The 23,430-nt window shown below is 45.0% G+C and overlaps 3 protein-coding genes across 7 annotated transcripts in view; 1 reads left to right on the forward strand and 2 right to left on the reverse strand.

The window, feature by feature from the left end:
- The window catches only part of hif1al (hypoxia inducible factor 1 subunit alpha, like), a 14,377-nt gene extending 9,309 nt beyond the window's left edge, over window positions 1-5,068 (forward strand). Inside the window, exons 9-15 of the mRNA XM_030380288.1 lie at window positions 473-747; window positions 1,171-1,364; window positions 1,545-1,616; window positions 2,135-2,313; window positions 3,327-3,438; window positions 3,839-3,959; window positions 4,048-5,068. Coding sequence (XP_030236148.1) covers window positions 473-747; window positions 1,171-1,364; window positions 1,545-1,616; window positions 2,135-2,313; window positions 3,327-3,438; window positions 3,839-3,959; window positions 4,048-4,112 — 1,018 coding nt within the window. The 3' untranslated portion in view covers window positions 4,113-5,068. The remainder of the gene's footprint in view (window positions 1-472; window positions 748-1,170; window positions 1,365-1,544; window positions 1,617-2,134; window positions 2,314-3,326; window positions 3,439-3,838; window positions 3,960-4,047) is intronic.
- A 3,065-nt stretch (window positions 5,069-8,133) lies between these two features.
- zgc:152863 (CCP domain-containing protein) lies at window positions 8,134-17,536 on the reverse strand. Of its 2 annotated transcripts, none has more exons than XM_030380295.1 (5): window positions 17,334-17,536; window positions 14,445-14,589; window positions 12,309-12,512; window positions 10,364-10,508; window positions 8,134-9,214 (listed from the first exon to the last, which is right to left on the reverse strand). In XM_030380295.1, the coding sequence occupies exons 2-5, from the start codon at window positions 14,536-14,538 to the stop codon at window positions 8,878-8,880; spliced, it is 780 nt and encodes a 259-aa protein (XP_030236155.1). In that variant the 5' UTR covers window positions 14,539-14,589; window positions 17,334-17,536; the 3' UTR covers window positions 8,134-8,877. The 2 variants fall into 2 exon arrangements, with proteins under 2 accessions (XP_030236155.1, XP_030236153.1); XM_030380293.1 differs by having other exon boundaries at window positions 8,134-9,217; window positions 17,334-17,533.
- Window positions 17,537-18,068: 532 nt separating this feature from the next.
- pak4 (p21 protein (Cdc42/Rac)-activated kinase 4) overlaps window positions 18,069-23,430 on the reverse strand; it is a 33,349-nt gene continuing 27,987 nt past the window's right edge. For all 4 annotated transcript variants that reach the window (XM_030380283.1, XM_030380284.1, XM_030380285.1 and 1 more), the window contains exon 11: window positions 18,069-23,372. In XM_030380283.1, coding sequence (XP_030236143.1) covers window positions 23,217-23,372 — 156 coding nt within the window. In that variant the 3' untranslated portion in view covers window positions 18,069-23,216. The remainder of the gene's footprint in view (window positions 23,373-23,430) is intronic.

A 23,430-nucleotide genomic window follows, 5' to 3' on the forward strand; every position in this document is an offset into this window, starting at 1 on the left:
TAGATAAGAGATAATTACAGAAAATAAGCCGAAAAAATATACAAATAAGAAATATAACAAAAGTGTGGCCTGCTTTGCCACCACACTTTAAATCTTTGTGCGTAATGAAGTTATGTAATGTCTATTGACTGGGTCCATTACTTTTGTACAATGTCTAGCGGGGGATTTTAACCTTCATAGCGGACAAACATTCTAAATTGTAAATACTTTTAAAACAACTTTTAAGTCGGCATTAGCCAAATCTTTAATCCATTGCACTTTCATTTATTAACTTTGCCTTTATTTTATCTAACGTATGTATTTTATTGTATTACTTCATTTTATTGTGCACTTTCTAAAATGCATTATTTTTTACTTATCTATTTTATTTATTTTGTATTTTTTATTCCGATATCTCTATGGGAAGCACTTTGAGTCTGCCTCGTACATATAAAGGTCTTTGCCTACTAACTGTTGCCTGCCGCCCTCCCAGTGTGGTGGAGCAGGCAGACGTGGTGTTCTCTGTGGAGCAGACCCGCTACAGCCCGCCATCTGAGCCCCACACGGGGCCGGAGGTCTCTGCCACCCCCAAGCCCATCCTCACCGTGCTGGGGGACCAAGAGGAAGAGGAGGAGGAGGAGGAAGAGGAGGAGGAGGAGTGCAAGGATGACGATGATGATGAGGAGGTTCTCTTCCTCAAGCTGAAGGAGAACTCTGAGCTCATGCAGCTCACTCCTCAGGAAGGAGACGACATCATGCCACTCCCAGGTGAGCCCTGTCCACGTGCACTACCTGCTCACGTGCACAACCTGCTCACGTGCACTACCTGGACACATGCACTAGCTTGTCCCGTGCACTACTGGGCCCTCTGTAGTAGACGCAATGCAAGGACCACGCAGACGCTTTGACGCAGTCGTAAACCTGGTTCTGCGTCGGGTTAGTATGCGGACCAATCACAGCCCTTGCTGTTGCAGCGACGGAAGGTAAACCATGTCAGGCCCTTGAGGTGGACGCAAGAGAGTCCGCAAGCTCGTAATGGGTCCGTAAACCCCCTTGCGTTGCGTCGACGTGGAACCATAATCAGCTATTTAGGAACCTCTGCATGCTCACATCTACAGTCCCAGTGTGGGGGAAGAGACGCAGAGACCAGATGCACCGTTTATGGAGTGTATTCCCCTCTCTCTCCCCCAGACTTTGTGCAGCTGTCGTTCGTCAGCCCCTGTGGGTCGACCTCGCTGCCCGACTGCCCCCAGGACCTGTGTACCCCAGAGCTGCGGCAGCTGCTCGCGCCCATCTTCGACATCCTGACCCCGCACCCTTCATCATCATCACCATCATCATCTTCCTCACCACTGTCTGCAGCGGCCCTCTCCCCAGAGCCAGAGGTGAGCGGCCAGATCAAATCCCGTCATGGAGCGAAAGACACGACTGTTTAAGTGCCTTTGAGCCATGCTTGTTGGCATACTTCTCTGAATGGTTTCCAATCGTTCTTACTTTATGTCGTCGTCTCTCTCTCTCTTTTCGTTGTTGAATGTGTTCTCTGTGTCCCTCTTGCCCTCGTTCAGAGTCGGTCAGTGGAGAGGTTCTTTGCAGTTTGTCAGGAAGAGGGACAGAAACCAGCAGAAGACACACAAGAGGTACACAGACACAGACACAGACACACACACACACACACACACACACACACACACACACACACACACACACACACACACACACTTCCCTGAGAAAGTATTGACCCCAGCCTGACTATCCTTCTGTCCCTTCCGTCTCTCCCTACCTCTCCTTCTGCTTCGTCCCTCATTTTATCTCTTCCTCTCACTACATCTCCACATCCTCTATCCTTCCCCTTTACTTCTCTCTCCCTGCCCCCATCTCTCCCTCTGTACCCCACCCCCTTCATCTCCCTCTCTCATCCCTCGCCCATTTCTCTCTCATCCCTCGCCCATCTCTCTCTCTCTCTCTCTCTCTCTCTCTCTGTCTGTCTGTCTGTCTGTCTGTCTGTCTGTCTGTCTGTCTGTCTGTCTGTCTGTCTGTCTGTCTGTCTGTCTGTCTGTCTGTCTGTCTGTCTGTCTGTCTGTCTGTCTGTCTCTGTCTCTGTCTCTGTCTCTGTCTCTGTCTCTGTCTCTCTCCCCCTCTCCCTCTCACTCTTCAGGGCATGGAGGAGATGGACCTGGAGATGTTGGCTCCTTACATCTCCATGGACGACGACTTCCAGCTCACATTCCTCACGGCCTTGCCGGAGGGCTGTGAGCTCACATCCTCGTCTTCCTCCTCCTCTTCATCATGCAAACTGCACACCGCCACATCTGCTGCCACCAGCCTCAGGAAACGGTAGGTGTCTCCGCCCTCCACTAGAGGGGGCTCTCTGACAAAAACACAAAGGCAGGCACCGCGAAAGAACACATTAGAAACCTAATCCTAACCCTAACTCTTAACATTTTCGTCGATGTCGAACTCTTGTGTTGGGTCTTTTTTTCAGTTGTGTGATCCTTCCTGATGGTAAATAAAAAATATATTTGGAGTTTTATATATTTGGCATTGTTGTTTTATGGTTGAGCAACACCTAAGATACTAAAACAAAACTCACTTTTCCAAAAATATTAAGCTTGTGCATGATGCATATCATCGACATTTATGGCTACAATTTCTGCTGTCTAGCTCAATGAAAAGGGCTTCATTTCATCGCTCTCACACGTACACACATATCGAATTTCTCCCTCACACACATCGGATCAATATGTCTCTCTCTTACACACATTGTATCTGTGTCCCTCTCCCACATATTGTATCTATAGCTCTCTCACACATTGTATCTGTTTCTCTCTCATTGTATCTGTGATTCTCTCTCATTTTGTGTCTCTCTCATTGTATCTGTGTCTCTCTCTCTCTCATTGTGTGTCTCTCTCTCTCATTGTGTCTGTGTGCCTCTCTCTCTCTCATTGCGTGTGTCTCTCTCTCTCTCATTGTATCTGTGTGCCTCTCTCTCTCATTGTGTGTGTCTCTCTCATTGCGTGTGTCTCTCTCTCATTGTATCTGTGTGCCTCTCTCTCTCATTGCGTGTTTCTCTCTCTCATTGTATCTGTGTGCCTCTCTCTCTCATTGTGTGTGTCTCTATCTCTCATTGTGTGTGTGTGTGTCTCTCTCTCATTGTGTGTGTCTCTATCTCTCATTGTGTGTGTGTCTCTATCTCTCATTGTATCTGTGTGCCTCTCTCTCATTGTGTGTGTCTCTATCTCTCATTGTGTGTGTGTGTGTGTGTGTGTCTCTCTCATTGTATCTGTGTGCCTCTCTCTCTCTCATTGTGTGCCTCTATCTCCCTCATTGTATCTGTCTCTCTCCACCAGGACCCTCGGTCTTGACAGGACCCTCTCGTCCGTGTTTGAGGTTGAGGACAAGCGACAGCGACGGGACTCGTCCTCTGTGGACCAGGACCTGCTCTTCACACACAGACTACTGGTGAGGGGGGCTCACAGAGCATCCTCTTCTGAAACTCACTTAAAGGGGACATATTATGCCACCAGGTGTGATTAGCCGTCACAAGCCGTTTTGAATATCTGCCTCTTCTGACATCACTAGTGGGCGTGTCCACCCAGGTGTGTGGTGGATAGATCAGTCTACCAGCCTACCCAGTGGACCGTAGCAAACGTTGCTCCTCTATCCGTCACACATTTAGGTGGACACGCCCACTTGATGTCAGAAGACGCCGATTTTTTTAAAACGGCTTGTAACGGCTAATCACACTCACACCTGGTGATTTAATATGTCACCTTTAACTCTTCACTTAACTCATTGGGATGTCATCAAGATGGAGGACAACTGTAGTTGGAGACATTTCATTTTTTTCTCCCGTCTTTAGGACTGCCTGGATGACACTGACCAATCAGATCTTGATCTGGAGCCCCGCCCCCAGAAGAGTCAGTTGCTGACAGACAGAGATCCAGTCTTTGGAGGCTTACAGGGACTGTGTGACACAGCAGGTAGGCATGGAGTCTCTCTCTCACTCTCACTCTCACTCTCACTCACACTCACACTTAAACTAAACTAATCCCTCTCTCTCTCCACCAGCTCTGATGAGGGATGTCTTTTCGTCCCGCCCACCTGACCGATCTCCTCTCTCACCAATGACTTGATGAGATTCCTGTCAATCAAGAATAAAATGTTCTGCCTGAACGCGCACAAACCAAAACCATATGACCCACTGCCACCTGACTCTTCCTCTCGTTGGAATTGTGGGTTCGAACATGGTAATGAATGAATGAATGAATGAATGATGCAAAAAAACTCTAAATTGTTTTTGTTTTTGGTTGACCCATGAGTCCAGAGCTGCTTGGGTTGATTTAGCGGTCCTGACCATGAGACTACGTACACCATAAACGCTGTGAAACTGATTCTGCTGGTGCGCTTCAATATTATCCTTTATGCCAGCTTTCCTTCTTTTCTTTTAAACCGCATTTTACAGACATTTCACTCTGTGAATTTTTAATCAGGTCGAAGATTGCTTCAACCAGGTTTCAGTTTATAAAGGGGCAGCTTCTGTTTGAAGCAATTATGTTAGAGCTTCAAAAATGGAACAGTTCAACATCTCAGAAATCTGCATTATGGATTTACTTTCGAGTCATGGACAAGTCATAACATTTCTATCACGTCACCTTACAGAAAATCATTGAAAACAAATAGAAAGACAAATATCAGTGGCATAGTTTAAAATATATGTTTTTGTATACCTTAAGTCTTTCTAAGATAATTGGATGTTTTAAAGCTATATTTTGTATGACTTTTGCCATAAATGTAGACGATAGACGATATACTTGTTTCAGTATGTCTTGGATAGCCGGGAGGTGCTCAACCCATAAAATGAATTGAGGCATTTAAAATGTTTTTCAAATTATCATTTCATCTGCATATCTTCAGAAAACCGCTATATTTGAGCTTTTAGGAGTTAATGTCTTGTGTGCAACATTGGATTCCTTTATATACCCATGACCTTTAAAGATTGTACGAGTGATCCTTCCTTTGTTTATTTGAGTCCAAATCTTAAACTGTAGCACCTGTATGAGTTTATTAAACATAATTTTTCTTAAGCCTTCTTTTAAGTGTTTTATTTTATTTATAGCCTAAACACCAACTACACAATATTTAAACTTGTTTTGTATTCAGACCTTCTACAAACACATTTAATCCAATTAGATATAATCAAACTGTCCGTTTTTGAGGATGTATTTGTCAGTCATATATTAGTACTGCAAGCCGTCCACAGCCTAGCAGACATTACAACTATTGAATCCATTCTCATTTAATAAATACATCTATTTGTACTGACCACTAATAGGCAATATATATCTTTTTTATTAAACCTCAAACATGATCTATATCTGCAGGGAGTCAATAGGAAGAGAGCAGTGAGCCATTCAGAAACATGTTGCTTCCTCAATATCAAGTCACTGAACTGTGTTTACGCCAGCATTGGACTTGCGATAGTCACTTCCGGGTGAACTTTTCCCCTTTCCCATCAATCTATCTCGCTCTCGCTCGTCAGTGTGTTTCATGTGGAAACACACTGATGAGCAAGATCCCCCCCTTGAGATTAATTCATCTGACTATAAGGGATCATTTACATTTAGGCGTTCTCCACTTCTTCCTTTAACTTCCTGTTGAAACAGTAGCCACTGTCGCTGTCCTATTGATAATTCATAATCATTCCCTGTGATGCATGCCTCCTCTTTTGTCCACTTTTACTAAGAAAATAGGTTTTATATAGCTTAGGAGATACCCAATTGTATACAGAGTCGTATCACAGGTAAACCCTGGTTTTCTCTGCGCTTCCCCTGAAATCTAGTGAGAAAAGGTGTACAGCAATCTGTGTCATTAGAAATGGGATGAACTTTGGTTTTCTTTCAAATTATGAATGACTCAATATAGGTTGGCTGTTTACAAATACACATACATGTTAAAAGGCTATTTATTTAATGATTGATTTGAGTCAAATAATAACTCCGTTACGTAGATACACATAATTTGTATAGTCACCAATAGCCACAGCTTCATTGACAAAATATAAATCGAATTGCCTGCCATGTTTCTTGCGATAGAATGTGTCACTTGAGTCCGACGACAAGCTTATACCTGCTCGTTAAGTAGGCCTACTGCTGTTTCACCAACATCCGCTTTTAACAGCACCTGTGTCCATCCGTGCTTGTTTTGAAAACAGCCTTTGATGAGAGGAACAACTTTCATTCCTTCTGCAGACCATTCAGCCTTTTCTTACCAACACTTCTGGCCATGGCCGACTTTTACAGTGAAACAGAACCTCCGCTTCTGCTTTCCCGTTAGGACACGCCTCCTCAGTTTGTGGCGTAGATTGGGGCGAGCCCTTGTTGAACCGCATTGACACGGCACGTGGATCAATTGTATAAACTCTTATTTAAAGTTTTTTACATTTGTTTATCACTTTAAAAACTTGTTGTAATGAGCGTTAAAACTAAGTTACTTCGCCGAATGATTTTCGTGACATTTGTTTATGTGAAATGCATAACGCACTTATAAAATATAAAATAAGTCTGTTAAGACCAACCATGGTGAAGCAGCTTTTAGTTTTTAAGATCTGGAAAAAAAATTGCAAAACATGAAGTTTGCCTTGACACTTTATGCTTACTTTATACAGTTTATAAGTCTTCCGTTTAAGTGTTATGTCACCATTGACCATTTTAAATGGTTGCATTTTGTTGTTGTATTGGTCATTTAAATGGCTTGAACACGTGATTCCTGAAGGGTAGTGTATAAATAGACATGCCCTGCTGTCAGGGTGATTAGCTTGTTGTTGCTGTCCACAGATCATTAATAGAGCCTAACATTAGCTCACCGAGTATGTGACTCGTGCATTCCGACCATATAATTAACCCAGTTTATACGGTAACACATTACACGGACAGAGCAACACACATGCAAACTCATGTTTCCAAAGGACCGACTTTCCTTGTTGCTTAAAGGGAAATGGGTAGTTGCATGAGGCATTGTGCATTTATTCAGTTTGAAGGCGCCTATTACCTCAGTTCAAACCTAACAAACTGTTCAAAAATATTTAACTTCTCATAAAGTTACTGATAGATATTGTACGTGATTGTATTTATAAAATGTGCATTCCTTTTGGTTAAATGATTGCTTGATGGTTATGGGTGTTTATAGGGAATCCACTCAGTCTCTTCTGATGGCAACTAGCAATTGGGCAGCTAGCAAATGGCTGGAAGATGAAAACGATATAGCTTTCATTCCGACTGCATTATTTATTATGTTGCTCACGACCGATTTGATTCACTTTTATCTATGTAGCAAACTGAACTAGCCGCGCTAGCATTTTCGCGGACGGCAAACCTTCAAAGTGGCGGCTAGGCAAGTCGTGACGTAGAAAACAAAACTCTCCACATAAAACATTAAAACGGTCCAACTTTTATTTATAACATAATTACATGATGTGCAACAATACAAATTTGAATGAAGTAAATTTCACCATCAGTTAAACAATATATATATATATATAGTTGTTTTTTCTATATGTCAAATCAACCACAATATACATTCAGGTTTTCCCGCCATGGCGACGTCAGCAAGCATGTCAAGGACTTTAACCGCTTGCAGTCAGCGCCTGCATACATCATGTACTGTATAAAATATTATAATACAAACATGTCGGCTCTGAGCACTTAATAAGGTATTGATTCAAGGTGAACTTTAAATGAATAAGTATAAATATTTGCTCTATATCATTGTAAAGTTAGGCCTACTACTGTATGGGTTTCAGATTCCATTCAATATTGTATACCTTCTTTGATTTAATAAAAATATATATGAATAACAATTGAACTTTGGTGTGATTTCCAGCAATTAACCGCTTTATTAGGGCTACAGCATTTTGGTTTCATTGGATGATCCAAATGAAGGTAAATCAATTTTAGTCCTTGTATGTTGTACTATTGCAGCTAGGCAGTGGCGTAACTATCGGTAAGCAGGGTATGCGGGTGCGTACGGGCCCGGGGCCAATCAGGGGCCCCAAAAAAACAAAAAAAAACAAAACCGTCAACAATTGCTCCGAAACCCCCCCTCCCCCCCCCCCCCCCCACCCCGGTCAACAATCGCTCCGAAACCCCCCCCCCCCCCCCCCCCGGTCAACAATCGCTCCGAACGCATCCTGCATACGGGCCCGTCGTTGCCTTGTTACGCCACTGCGAGCTAGGCTACTATATTGTCCTGTGAAGCTGGTTTGAGCTATGCTTTTTATGTCTCTCTTCAGAGGGACATTGTATTGGAAACAGGAAAACTTTCCCTCAAGGCCTCCAACCATCACAGATGGGAATTCTAGCGTCTCCAGCAATCTGCTGAAAAAACAATGGACGAGTCTATATTCACAAAGGTGCTAATACACTCACACTCAAACACTAGATTATACGTTCAGACGTCAGGTTATCTTTTTTTGAGTTTAAATCTTTCACACACTCAAAAATAAAAGAATAGCTCAATAATTACAATCAATATCATTGAAGTATTTAAGTGTGTGGGACACTTAAAAGTCGATCCAAAGGTCACAGGGAGCACCTTCCTGACCCGACTTAGAGTTACAACTTAACAGCCAATCAAGAGCTTATCTAGGACAAAATAATAATAATAATAATTCTGCCATCTGATCGGACGCTAGGTCCATAGTGCTGGACGCCCTCTGGCCGACCAGAGAAAGTGCTGCAGTGTTGTTGTGGCGGCCATGTTTCACCGGCTGCTGTGTAGACACAGTATCATCAAGCACGTCGTCCGGCCCGATGTGGTCAGCACACGTCCATCGTCCTCCCTGCTCAATGCGTGGTTTGCGTGCGACCATACAATGTGACGCATCCAGCGTCGAGGTTCCCTTTAAGGGTCTTTGTCGTCCAAAAGCGTGGCTTGTGATTGGTGGATCTGTCCGCCACTCACGCCCTCCTGGGGGCGTGGACGCTGGATTTCCTCGTAAGGAGGTGGGGGGTTGTCAGGGCTTTGACTCGACAGACGGGGGCGGCCGCCGCCCTCCAATTGGTCGTTGGCCGATGATTGATGGGGGTCGGGCACCTCCTGGGCCAATAGGAGCTGGGTCGGGCCGGGACCCGGACAGGAGGGCAGACGCTGACCCCAGCTTCCGTAGACGGCTTCCTCGTAGGAGGGGAGCGTTACGGGGAGACCGTCAACCATCAGGTCCATCTGGTCTGAGGAACGCCTACTGGAGAGAGAGAGAGAGAGAGAAAGAGCGAGAGCGAGAGAGAGACAGAGAGAGAGAGAGAGAGAGAGAGAGAGAGAGAGAGAGAGAGAGAGAGAGAGCGAGAGATTTTAATAAATGTTCAGTTTTTGCATACCTCTCACCTTGCGTGTGTCATAATTCCTACCACTTAAACTATTATGTCTGTACTTTACTTGTTTAGAACACTTAACCTTTACTTGCACGGACAGCATCTCTGCCACGACCAACGCTTTAAACATAGTCTTCAAGAGAACAAGGCAAAGCAGGCCACATAGTTCTCTCTTTCTTTTTCTGATGATGTGTCTGGCAACGAAAAGATTAAACGGCAAACTCCTACACATGCACTTAAGCACGCCATCATCTATTAAACTCACACACAAAGATAGGACCAGACATCAAGTGACACACACAGTCACTCCCTCTCTCGCATTCTAAAACCGCCCCACAGACTCGCGAGAACAGGAAGAGAAACTGCTCCAAAGTGATTGTGGAGTTTTTCCAGAGAAATTCAAGAAGTCAGCACAAAAAAACAACCCCACACACATCCCCCCCACACACACAGAGGGTAAACTACTCTGTTCTCGTTCGGTTCTCTCTGCTTCCTGATCTCGATTTTCGGATGAGTAACCAGGCCAACCCAGAATGAACCTGGGCGATCTCAGAGGTTATGTTACAACGGGGAGCGCTGGAAGATTCTGTGCTGATTCTGGTTTCACTTTGTTGGCGTTTTCACAGGAACTGGATCAGGTTCAACTGGTTTGGAGGGGGCCCGTCGGTTGGGAATAGGGCAGTTATGTTCAGTATAGGGGCGATGTACATAATGCCTACTCATATTATGGCTGCAAATGTTGACTCAATGTTTCCAATCAATAGTGGACATGATATAATACAACTAGCACGCACTAAAAAAATCCAGCACACACCCTGAAAGTGTTTATATTCAAAAAAGCATTTCTTATCTCTGGAGGGAATGTGTTGCTTCCCTAAAACTAATAATAACTTATATCAAACTGCAACCATTAACAGATAAAAAGGAACAAAATCCATCTTGTCTAATGGTTCATATTGTGTTGAAGAGCAACGTCAAATATGCTTCAAAAGTATCTTTCTAAATGGGGACGTCCTTACCCGTGTGAGTGACAGGGGTAGAGGCGGGACTTGATGACCATGCAGGCGGTGGTGGTGAGTAGGAAGATGGACACGCCCACGGCGGTGGTGGCAATGCTGGGCATAGTGTGGATGTTCTTGTCATCGTGCTTCATGTTGTACCGGTCTGTGGATACGGGACGGACATACCGACACGTTCACTATTTGTTTGAAAAAGCAATGATTATTGAGAGCAAAATAGTAAACGACTAATTGCCTACAAAAAAATGTCACCAAATAACAATTTAAAGTAAACCCCATAAACAACACATTCCCAAATGAAATTCTTCGACGCACACGTGCACACAACAATGTGCATGTGTATGTTTGCTTGGTGTTGCAGGATGTTGGGCTAATTGGTAATGCAGGCCCTTCCTGGAGGCCTGTTTGAAAGTGTCAGGATAGACCGATTGCAGAGGAAGTGTTGCGTTTTGGACTGCGGTTGTGATGGAGCAAAAGTGCATTGGTTGCTCTGGTTTGGCATACTTCCTCTTGACTGTGCTGCAGCTTCCTGTGTGTTTAGTTGCAGCCAGTGTTTCTGATGTATCTTATATCTTATAGTCTTTTGTTAAGCAGGTGTGTGTGTGTGTGTGTGTGTGTGTGTGTGTGTGTGTGTGTGTGTGTGTGTGTGTGTGTGTGTGTGTGTGTGTGTGTGTGTGTGTGTGTGTGGTGGCACGTGGGATGGCTGAGTCAAATCAAATAAAAACTAAAACCCATCCAACCAACTTCGAAAAATAACCATAACTTATGACTTACAACCTTAAACCATGACAGTAGGTTAAAATGAGTCATTCCAGTTGAGCTCAAATGATGATTAACAAATGTAAAGATTTTCTACACAATTCAGTCTGAATTAAATTACATAATTTAGCATTTTGTATTGTCCATAACCGACTTGCAAGTGTTTCTTTGTTCTGTGCGGACATGATGGAGGCCAGAGCATACAGCAATAAACTAACGAAAGAAGGTCATGGAATCACCAAACAAGGACACACTTTGAGGCATTAAGCTTTGCTTTACAATAACAACCAGTAAATCAATGTGTGTGTGTGTGTGTGTGTGTGTGTGTGTGTGTGTGTGTGTGTGTGTGTGCGCGCGCGCGTGCGTGTGCATGTGTGTGTGTGTCTTCCGAATCCCTTTGTGTGCGTACGTGTGTGTCTTGTGAATCCTTATACGCGTGTCATTCTGTCTAGGATTACTTATAAACAATGACATCAGAGTCAACTGTTTTCATCGCTGTACAACACGGTTACTCATCGACGTTTATCTCCCCGTCGAAGCCGCAAACAGCCTGAAACTGGAGAGGAAACAGACCAAACAGACCTGGGGGATTCAGCCACCCATCTCCACTCCTGCTTGGGTGAATGACTGGACCTGGCATGCTGGGCTTACCCACCCCCTGATGATACCAACATGAGCCAGCATAGCGGTAGCTCATATAAGACCTTTGTTGCCCGGTAACCACGTACAGAACCACATTTTCCCTGGAATCCGGGCGTAAACCGTCCCTGAAGACATTGCAGTCAGGTTGGCGTTCCCTTCCTCTGACTTCCATGTTTTCATGAGGTTGTAAACAGGAAAAGACGGTGGGGCAGCTACACCCTATGGTAGCGAGTTCAGGGTTGTGATTTTATTTTAAATACAAACCCTTTTCAAGAAGGTTTAAATGTTCAAGGACATTGGTATAATGCTTTGTGGACAAAGGCTCTGTTCACCATTATGCTGAAACGATTGATATTTCGAAATGTCTTTTAGTCATAACTACCCTTTTTTTACATCAAAACCACAGCCAAAAATAAATTCCTCATCTAGCCACAACGGATGTCGTTTTTGCACTCGTTCTTTCCCTCGTTGGAAAACCCGACCATGATGGCATCAGACCTGATTCCGACGCATCATTAGGCCAAGCCCTCCCTTCCTGTCTCACCTTTAAGAGGCACACAGGGGGGTATGGAGGGCACCCATCCTTTGGTGCGGCACCGGGCGCTGCGGACCTTGCCGGGGATGTGGAAGCCCGGCTCACAGAAGAAGTGGATGGTCGTCTTGTGGGGGAAGCCTCGGCACGGCGACGAATCGCAGCGGAAGCCCCCGTGCTCCGGTACAACCGGGTGGCTGCAGTTCCCCAGCACGCCTGCAGGGGACAGAAGGCAGGACGAGCGCTGTTATAAATGGTGCTTGGTGTTCATACCGGACTCATGTCCCAGAGGGAACGTTCAGGGAGTAGCAGTAGAACATAGAGGACAGTAGCGGAAATAAAAATGAGAAAAATACGAAATAAATAAGAAAGTAGAGAAGCAGGTACAATAATAAAGAAAGTGTTTCATTAATAAATGTGCGAGGCAAGAGTATTCTAAATATTAAAAACATAAAACACAAATTACCAATAAGACAATCTATAAAACACGAAACACAAATACTTGACAGCTCCTCCTCTGTGAAATGTTTTTGGAGTGTGTGATTGTGTCACCAGCCTGAGTGGGTGAGCGTCAACATTCAAACATTCTGAATATGCACGATAAATGCCGAGCCCCCTGATGATCCAGATTCACTTGGTGATGTGTCACATCGTGGAACCAAGAATGTCCCTTCACACGTCCTCAAAGAAACGCATCGAGGTCCAGCCAAGCCTTTCAGTTAAAAAGTATGACCGACAATATTGTGTTTGGACCAGCTAGGCTGAAATACTAGTTTGGACCCGTTTGACCACAGGACACCCACCAGAGGAGGTAATGCCCAAAGGAGGAGACGACCTGGAGGGTTGTGAGTTTGAAACCATGAAATAACCAAAGCACTAGCCTACCTCCTATGCAGACTGAGGATCAGGTTACAATCCTACTTCACAAGCACAGCCTTTCGACTACGTCCCTCTCAACAGCCGCATCCCAATTAAATGTAATTATATTAAATGATATTATCTTCCATTCCAATCCAGTCTGCTCTACTCCACAGCATATTGAAACATTCCATTCTCTACTCCAACCCTTTCCATTTGATTTCAGTCCATTCCAGTCCATTGTACTCCAATGAGCTGTTTGGACTGTATAAGTAGGATGGTACTGGGGGCTTTCTGGTTTTTCTTTCTGCCAACAGGTCAGCATGATGTCATATCTGTGCCGTTGTCCGTAGCAACTGCTCCATTAGAAATAGGTAATTGTCGTCGGAAACCCCAAACCCTCTGAGTGTTTGCATGTTTATTTGTTTGTGTATTTCCATACCGTACAAACTGTGTGTTACCCCAGGAAAGGTTTTTTAAGCATGAAATACATTGTTTGAGGGTTAGCGCGTCGCTGAAATTAGACATTAGGGGATTTACCAGTATTGCTGGGCTACCCCTCTTATCTCTAAAGACAGATAGCAAACCAGATTCTCTGGCTGAGCGAAAGTGGTGTTTCACTACCTGATAATGGTTAATCGCGGCGTTAACGGTTCAGATCAGAGACTGTGAAACAATAATGTCAGCTCCACAGCTCTTGGAATCTGATGGAATCTGTATGTACATTGTATTTTCCATTTAAAAGAGGGCTATGCATTAGCAACGCAGTATTCTCTGTGACGCGTGTATTGTCATGGTGACAGGGACTGAGAAATAAGTCTTATTTTGTGTTCTTTGACAAGCTGGCTTTTTATTTCCCGATTTCTGGCTGTCCTCTCCCGCTGAGAAGAAGCAACGCATAAACAAACGAATACCAATGAAAGGAAAAGGTTGCAAGATATGTTTTACAATGTCCCAGACATTCAGGCGTTGTGGAGCCCGGATTAGTGCCAGCAAAGACCTAGGGTCAGAGGGCAAGGTTAAAGGTCAGATTACCCCTCCGTAAACAAGACTTGAACTTGGACTTTCAAGATGTGTTGGTTGAAAAAAAGACTATTGCACATAAAAATACATATTGTACCCATTTGCATTTGTATTATTTTCATCCCTTTATGTTTGCATATACTCTTAGTGTGTAAATAGAAATGTGTCTCTATAAAATGTATTGCGTTGAAGAGTGTTTCATAAAAGTCATAAAATAATCCAAAAAGAGTCAGGTTAGGGTCGGAGGTCGGAGGTCGGAGGTCATACCTGCGGAGGAGTGCAGCAGGGAGGCCAGGAGGAGGAGCCGGAAGCCGAGCGTGACGTGTGCACATAGCCACGGCTGATGGACTGGCGTGGACATCAAAACACACTTTGTGATGACACAACAGTCAGAGAGACCCTCGTACGCCCTCTGGAGAGAGAGAGAGGGAGAGAGAGAGAGAGAGAGACGGAGACGGAGAGGGAGACAGAGAGGAAGAGGGAAGGAGGGAGAGACAGAGGGAGAGGGAGAGGAAGAGGGAGAGAGGAAGAGACAGAGACAGAGACAGAGACAGAGACAGAGAGACAGAGAGACAGAGACAGACAGAGAGAGAGAGAGAGAGAGAGAGAGAGAGAGAGAGAGAGAGAGAGAGAGAGAGACAGAGACAGAGAGAGAGAGGGAGAGGGAGAGAGAGAGAGAGAGAGCGAGAGGGATAGGGAGGGAGAGAGAGAGAGGGAGAGAGGCACAGAGACACACACAATGTTAAGTGAGTGAAGCCAAGTGCTGCATTTCTTGGTCATTTCAATTGTTATAAAGATTATTCAACTAAGATTTCCTCTAAATCCCCATTCTTCATTCATATTCTTCCTATAAATGTGGACATTACACATTGTTTGGCTTGTATAATAATTATGGATTATTATGTTATCAGCTTGATCGTGTTGTATTATATTCCTCCTCCAAGGTACCTATTCTACAACAGTTCAAGCAACTCGTCACAAAGCTTTTAGTAATATCTGTATCTCTCCAGAGTTTATTTTCCTACTTAAGCGTGTTATGAGAACAAGCATATTGTTATAGATCCTATCATTCCAGCTCACACGATTGGCTCGTTTGAGATTTGTTGGCCTGACCATCATTTAGATTTCCACTTATGTGGAGCATAGTATATACACGGCCTAGCTCTGACCTCTCAGACTAAATGCCAAACTCCTGCATCATCATCTCATCAAGGCTGATCTGAATGCCAGCCAGCAGACAAAACGCCAACCTGGTCTGGTTACCAACCTCCAGCCTGCCTTGGATATCTTAAGGCCCTGATAGCACAGGCCTTTGGCCTTTATCGACACAAGCGGGAGGATTGACAGGGAAGTGGGGGGAGAGAGAGAGGGAATGAAGAATAGCAAATTACCTATAGGACTTTGAGGGGGAGCCGCATGAATTGAACGCTCTTTTCAACGTGGAGCGTTCAATGGGCAGAATCTGTCTCACGTTCCCGCAGTGCTTGTCGGTTTGTGTTCATTTGTGGTTAGACAGGCTGCATTGCCTTGTTGTGTACGCCTCGACCTTACACGGAACTTTGTATTGTTGACCAATCGCGGGCAGCGGTGTATTTCTGGCGTGTGGCCAAAGTGAAGTAGACTCGGCAGACTACCTTGTGCACACCAGTGCGATCTAAGCAAAGTGTGCTGCTTTCCATTTGGGTGATAAATGGTAACCTGTGGCGTGAAAACAAATGAGATTTCGCTCCAGGTTTACCAGGTCATTCAGTCTCTGAGTGCCGTGAAGTCTGCCACCAGTTGAGTCTGCCACCTGGAAAGCCTGCCACCCACAACCCGGTTGCTGCCCCTACCCCAGGTGAAGGATGCCGTAGGCGAGACAAACTAGGGTGCAGATGTCACGTCGGTCTGGTTGCGTGTGAACGTGTTTGTGTGGTTTTACCTCAGCCTTGATTTAGAAGACAAGCATGCATACAACCTCACAGAAACACATGCACACAGACAGATACACAAAGCAGTAGGATTTTGACAGCATAACCACACACACACACACGAACACACACACACACGAACACACACACACACACACACACACACACACACACACACACACACACACACACACACACACACACACACACACACACACACGACCAATATATGTGTATGCTTTAAATGCTATTTAATCATGTTTTGTGTTTTCATTTTCTTTATAGCATTTAGCTATATAGGATCTGGACTGCTTTTATATAGCAACGTCATTAATTCAGCCCATATTTTCTGCCTCTCTGCAGTGGAAGCTCCACGTTGGGCTACCATTCCCGGTCACGAACACAGCGTTCCTTGCAAGGGGGAACATGACGGCAACATAGTGGAGCCTTCTGTGGTTGTCGTGGGCAGAAATCAATGAGACAGCGTTGTAGAAAGACGCCCACTGACTGGACTTTAAGACGCCGCCGAGCCTTTCGTCTTCACATCCAATGCTCAACCTTGGAAAGAAATCCATTCCCCTCAGTATAGGAGCGACTTCGTCGAGCGTCTGTCGATCGGACTGTGTGACGCGCACCTCTTTAAGGACTTCTACACCAAGTGCCAAATATCAACAGATACCAACAAACAGGTTTTTATTTAGCGTTTCGTGTAGGCCTAGCTCTACCTCTTTATAATAGCCTACTCAAGTACACACCTATGGTCTACAGATGATTTATAGCGACTAAATAGAGGGGACCCTGTTTTACATTGGAAGGTTGCGTGGGGGTCCCTCACAAACCAAACGAAACCCACTGATAGCGATCAGCGGGTTTCTTTGGTGGCGCCTATGAATAAAACCAGTGGAGAAAAAAGCGAGAGTTGCTGAAATCCCGCATTGTTTAACATCTATAGCTGAGAAGGTTCACGAAAAACGACCAGATACCAGAATACAGCAAACATATAATGAGGGCCATACATGGACACTAAATAGAGCTACATTCAATGTATGGGGCTATATATAAGAGCTCAATGAGATGGGACACAAAGAACAGCAATAAAGCAAACACGCTATTCATCCATTCATATTAATCTATATAACAGTGGATACAATTAATTCTCTAATTCCTCCAAATTCCCTTAGGAGAAGCGCGGGGATTTCAGAGTAGCCTATTCTTAGTAATGTCGCTTTTATAATAAAAGACTTACCAGTAACCCAACAGGCGGAAGAACGGATGCTTTAGGCTCCTTTAACTGTGCGTCTTGGGAATTCCTTATTGAGTATCGCGGCTGTATGTGCGCTCCAGGGTATAGACGAGCGAAGTCTGAATGAATCAGTTTTCTCAGCAACAAGTGACTTCACAGCTCCGCCGGCCTCAGCGATCAGCTGGCTCTGCAAGGACCCGCTGCACTTCTGCTTTCGTTCATAACCCCGCCCCCCTCCTCTGTTCTCTACACAGTCGGTCATATTCTGGAAATGCTGACAAACACACGCGCGCGCGCGCACTCACGCACGCTCACGCACACACTCTAGATTGTTCACGTTTAACCGCACTGAGAAATGCTTTAAAGAAAATTACTGCCTACTCCATTAGCCTCTTAATAAGTTAAGTGTTTAGTATATATATATATATATATATATATATATATATATATATATATATATATATATATATATATATAAAAAAAAAAAATACTTCCTACTTTTAAATAGATATTTTGGTACCTGAAGTATTAAAAGTATAGGCCACGTTTAATCTGATGCACCTGTCAGAAAGGGTTGATCGAGTTGAAAAACAAAAAAACCCATTCATATGAAAAATAGGTCTCGGTCAACCTCAAACTAGGTCAACCTCAACATCAGCTCCGGTCTTCAAGGTCACATTTTACCAATTGATAAAACAATTTAATAGTTATTTGAGGAATCAGGCTAAAGGGCCAAGCTAAATCAAAACATAGCATTTTTTATTCTTTATTAGTTGTAGATCAATGCATTTAACAATGACAATGTGCTATAAAAAACACATACAATTTACAACTTTTACAAAAACTGTATTTGCAATAAAAAAAGGTTGGCAAAGTGTTTTTTTTCTTCACGCCAGTGAAAGGAACATACAGGAACAGAAAATGTCAGGTTTGGTTGAAAATAACTGATTAAAATGGCAATACTGCAACAGATTAAAACAAACAACAATTACACAAGAGAGGTGCGGGGGTCAAACCCATAACAGTCTGTGTGGGGCAAATTCATCTTTCCCGCCACATATATATATATTTTCCATAGTAATGTTGGCTGATTGGTCACCAGTGGTCATTTTTCTTCATAGATCATGTGACGAAAAAAACTCAGCCTCCAATAGTGGCCCAGTTCCTGTTTTGTTTCTCAAGAGGCAGACCAGTGAAAGGAGAAGCACTTTGTAGTAAACTGCTAGAAGATAGACCAGTGAACCCAGCGAAGATGCTACACCTGGATGCGCTAACTCCCAGATCCAAGTGGTTCAGGGTACACCTTGAACGTTTTGACAGGTAAATCGTTCCAAGGATCAGAGATGGTTCTCCACTTTTCATTGTTATGAACCTCTGTTGGTTTTCCTCCAAGTTTCTGATGTAGCTACTGTTAAGGCCATGGATTGATTGTGCAGCTACACAAACACACTGACACACATAAACACACACAGAGTAGTGGAAGTTGTGTTAGTTTCTGTTCTTCTATGAAGCTCTAAGGCGTCAGGCATGTGGGCTGACCACAGTCATTCCATACATCGTACACAAACTCTGTGATGATCATCTGATATGCACTTTAAAGTTACTACAGCATTTCCCTAAGGTGTCCTTAGATACAAAACCTCAGGGGACGTCTACAATTGTGCTTTCTGATTGGTAAAAATTAGTGTAATGTGATGCTACAAGGTGGCCACTGCGTCAACAAGGTTTCTACTCAGTGTTTTGTTTGATGGCGTCTGATACAACAAGAAATTAGCTTGCGTTGGAAGTGTCGGATTTGAAAAGGTTGGATGAATGGTGGAATAGAAACCTTCATTACGCAGAAAAACTTAAGAAGAATGGTTGCAGAATGTACATTAGGTTTATGTAGTTGAATACATTCCACAGACAGCGTTTTGTTCACCCACAGTAGATGAAAGCGTGGTCAGTAGATTCCTTTAAGATTACACTTGGGGAGGGGGGGGTAAATTATAGAGTGCTACAAATTTCCAAAGTCAAACATCCAGAAATAAAAAGCGTTCAAAAATGATAACGATCTCTCACCACACAGCAGACTCAACAGAAGGCTATTTTAAGTTACCCAACCAAAAGCATCCACTGAGGATTCCCGGAAAAGCAGTGTAGAAATTCCAAGGTTTAAAGGGCTTTTATTTAATATTCAAACATGACACTCTCGGTGAAGAAATCGTCTTCAAATATAGAACAATCCGAGAGTCCATTTCAGGATACCAGTGTGAACTGAACCGTGACGTCACCCGTTGCCCAGCGTCATTCCAGTTTCTTTCCTTCTGCCATTTGGCTCCAGCACTCAGAGGGGGGAGCAGGGCGGCCATGTTGGCAGCACACCCGGGACTCCGCCCACGCATACATCCCATCAGGCCCAAGCCCCCCCCCCCCCCCTCCCCTCCCACCCCCCTAGCTTCTGTTTCCCTATCGGTTCTGTTCTGTGTTTCACGATGGTGAGATGAGCACCAGTCCAGACAGGAAGGCTGAGATGCAGACGGGTTGGATCAGACAGGAGTCACAGGACAAAACACCACCACCCCGTCACAACACACCACGCACTGGGGAGGGGAGTTCGGTCACAACACACCACCACACTACACACTGGGAGGGGTTGGTCACAACACACCACCACACCACACACTGGGAGGGGTTGGTCACAACACACCACCACACCACGCACTGGGCGGGGAGGTCGGTCATGGGACGTGTCATGTGGCCGTCATGTGACCCGACCCCTTTGGTGACCACAGCCCCTGCCTGGAGGGGACCCCAGACCTTCTGACCATACCGGTTGAAGAAACACAACTCAAAGGCTCACGCATCTGGTTTACAGAAGACACCGCGTTGAGACACGTGTTCTGCGTTTCTAGTGCATGTTTTCTAGCGTTTGGGGATCGTGGAGTTAGTACTCCAACTAGTCCTGACAGCCGTAGATATGCGTGTGGTTGCCCCGTTAGAAAGTGTTCAACCAGGCCCAAGAATTGACTGAATCTCTCTTCAGAGAGGGATATACAACCGTTCTAAAACAGGATAATAAGCATCAGATCTACCCAGCAGTATCCTACACGCCCAGCTTTCCGAGGAGTTGGTATGAGTTCATTTTCTAAAGCACAGTGAGCACATTAGATTGGAATTCTCAGCCGGGCTGGCGGGGATCTGTGGCATGAGTCGTATTTCTTGGAATAGAGGATAAACCAAACTAGTGAGTCAACACCCCAGCCGTGATTGGTCGAGTAGTCGCTCACTCCTCAGTTAATCTAATGCTCATTGAGGCCATTGAATCCAAGCGCTGCGATCGATGCACCGTTGCAGTTGGGAAACGCCTGTTGAATGGAACCATCAATCTGAAAATACCAGTGAGGGAGGCAATCGTGTTAACCAGACTTTGGTCACCTCATCATGACTGTCCAACCATCTCCAGCTTATGATCACCTCTTCATGGAAAAAGCACTACCTCTGCAGTCCTCCGACAAGATAAAAAGTGAATGATTATAACCTGCTGCATACTCAGCTTTCTAACAGAACCGGTTGGGCAGATTATGCAGGAACTTGGAAGCAGGTAAGTAGATGAGAGTTCTCAAACAGTGAAATCAGACAACAGGGAAAGCATCTTAGGATAATAATAATAATGCGAATCAGGTTTGGGATAGGGAACATTATGCCGATTTGAAATGATCCTACCTCAACCTACCCAGATGGCTTTATCTGCAGACTGGCACCATAACAGTTAGGCATTGAGTCACCACCACGACCACTACAACGATGATGGATGACTGGTTGAGGCCTCTCTCTGACCCACTTCTAACGCCAATACAAAGTGTTCCCCAGGTGTCGAACGCCCCCAAGACATCTGGTCCCGTTTGATATTAAAAAGCGCAAAAATTAACTATTTCACCCACCTGGTGATCACAATGCTACATAGATTAACAAGGGCCAAGGCCAACATGTGAATCCAGGCCAGGGATTCACAGTGCCCGGCCCGTTGATCTGTGTGCATCCAGAGATAGAAGATCAGAGTTGTGGATGAATGGAAATACAAATGGTTGCACACACGCTACCAGTTCAAGTTAACCAAAGCCCCCCCCACACCCACCCCCACCCACACTTTCTAAAGTTGAGTCTGGAGAGGGGCAGAGTAAATCAGGATTTTTCCTTTCTAAACGGTGATAATCCGTTTGGAAGTCTTCACTCACTCCCACACGTTATTTTGTGTTTCGGGATTTTATTTGGCCCCCTGACGTCACCAGAACCGCCAATCACAGAGACTACAGCTGTCTACCATGGAAACCAGAGGCGACCCACAGACAGACACAAGTCAGGAAAGAACAGAGCACAGCAGATATGTTGGGTTAGAAAATAAAAAGAGTACAGCAAAGATATGACAAATAAGATTGAAAAAGTGAGTATCACAAACCTTTTTTAAATAATTTCATTAAAAACCAAATCAAAACTACAAAACGAACAGGAATGCCTTCCTCATTTGTTCCTTCTTTAAAATCAGCAATGTCAAACTTTTCATATCATTGTAGTGTTTGTTCGGCCCGATTTCTCTGTGCCCCCATCCGCCGACATACCTCCGTACGGCGTTGGGGTTTTGACGACATTTTCTTAAATATTCTAACAGAAATCCTAAAACCGTTTAAAGGTCAGCTATCTAAAACCATACAACAGGGTCCCGGTACGGACTTTACTCCGACCCCCGAGTGCCCCCCTTACTGGGAGTGAGCGTCACCCTCAGTGGGAGTGAGCGTCACCCTCACTGGGAGTGGGGGTACACCCTCACTGGGAGTGGGGTTTCTATCTCAACAGTGCTTCAAAAACCATCACATCTTACAGAGGCATAAAACCAGAAGAGAAAAAAAAACAAAAACGCATTTTGCAATTAAAAAATATATATAGAGATGATGAAAACAGCGTCACAACCCACATATCTCTATGTTCAGCGTACTTACATAGTATGGTTCCTTTATCTATTAAAAAATAATAAAAACACAACTCCAGTGTTTAAGTTTCCGTTAAAAAAAACAACTGCATTTCCATGGACACAGAACCGTTCGTATGACTCATTTCCCGGACAGACGCGGTCCTCGTTCAGTAGTTAGCTCTAGTTGTCATGGAGATGGAGTCCTGGTCTTCACTCCTCCGCTCCAGGGTTCTTGTAGTGATGATAAGAATAGTTGTGGAAGTTAAGGAAAAAAAGGTTGGTGGCTCCGTGAATCTATTTGGGCCGGTCCGACAGCTCCGGGGCGTATGACGGGTGCAAGAGAACGTACGTCCGTCCGTCCCCCCTTCAGACACAGGTCATGTCCGCGTTGGAACGTTACAAAGCAAATGTAGTTCTTTTCGCACCTTCCAAAATAGTTCACCTCATTAAAAGGTGAGGAAGTGTCAGAGCCGATCCAAGGGGCCCAGCAGCCAGAGGGGGGGGGGGGGGGGCAGGCAGTGTGAGGGGCCGGCGGCAGGGAGGAGACGGCCCTGAGAGGTCCAGAACACCGACACGAGGCAGAGGGGCAGGTATTGGAGAGGGCAGCACAAGGGAGGGGTCAGCCAAGAGAATCCACCACACCGACGTCGTGAACAGTGTTGGCAACACACACACACACGCGCGCACACGCACACACACACGCGCGCGCGCACACACACACACACACACACACACACACACACACACACACACACACGGTAAGGGAATGTTTCCTCTAGTGTTCTGTGGTTCCGAATGCCAACACCCCCGTGTCCCCAAGACGCTGCTCCCAGCACGTGATTCCTGGCCTCAGTTTGGCTAGAGCCTCAAGTCAGGTCGTCCCGGTGTCGTGTTCGATCGGACCCCACTGCCCTCTAGTGGCGGGAGGCCGCGGCGTCTCATCTCATGCGGTTCTGTCTCATCAGCGGGACGATGCAGGAGGGCGGGCCCGCCTTGGTGAGGAAGGGGTGCTTGAGGAGCTCATTGGCTGAGCCGCGCTGAGAAGGGTCTCGCACCAGCAGGCGGTCCAGGAAGCCCTTGAGGAGAGGAGAGACCTAGAGGGAGGAGGAGGAGGAAACCAGGTGGTGTCACTTCCCCGTGGTCATCTTTAAA

This window comes from Gadus morhua, chromosome 16 (assembly GCF_902167405.1).
Source record: "Gadus morhua chromosome 16, gadMor3.0, whole genome shotgun sequence".
In the NCBI taxonomy this organism is placed as follows: domain Eukaryota; kingdom Metazoa; phylum Chordata; class Actinopteri; order Gadiformes; family Gadidae; genus Gadus; species Gadus morhua.

What these genes read in the sequence shown, in the direction of transcription:
- zgc:152863 (XM_030380293.1), bottom strand. Translation starts at nt 14,538, where the DNA reads ATGTCCACGCCAGTCCATCAGCCGTGGCTATGTGCACACGTCACGCTC. An exon ending in CCCCTGTGTGCCTCTTAAAG is followed by an intron (nt 10,509 to 12,308) that starts GTGAGACAGGAA and finishes CCGTATCCACAG; the next exon opens with ACCGGTACAACATGAAGCAC. An exon ending in TACCCCTGTCACTCACACGG is followed by an intron (nt 9,218 to 10,363) that starts GTAAGGACGTCC and finishes CTCTCTCTCCAG; the next exon opens with TAGGCGTTCCTCAGACCAGA.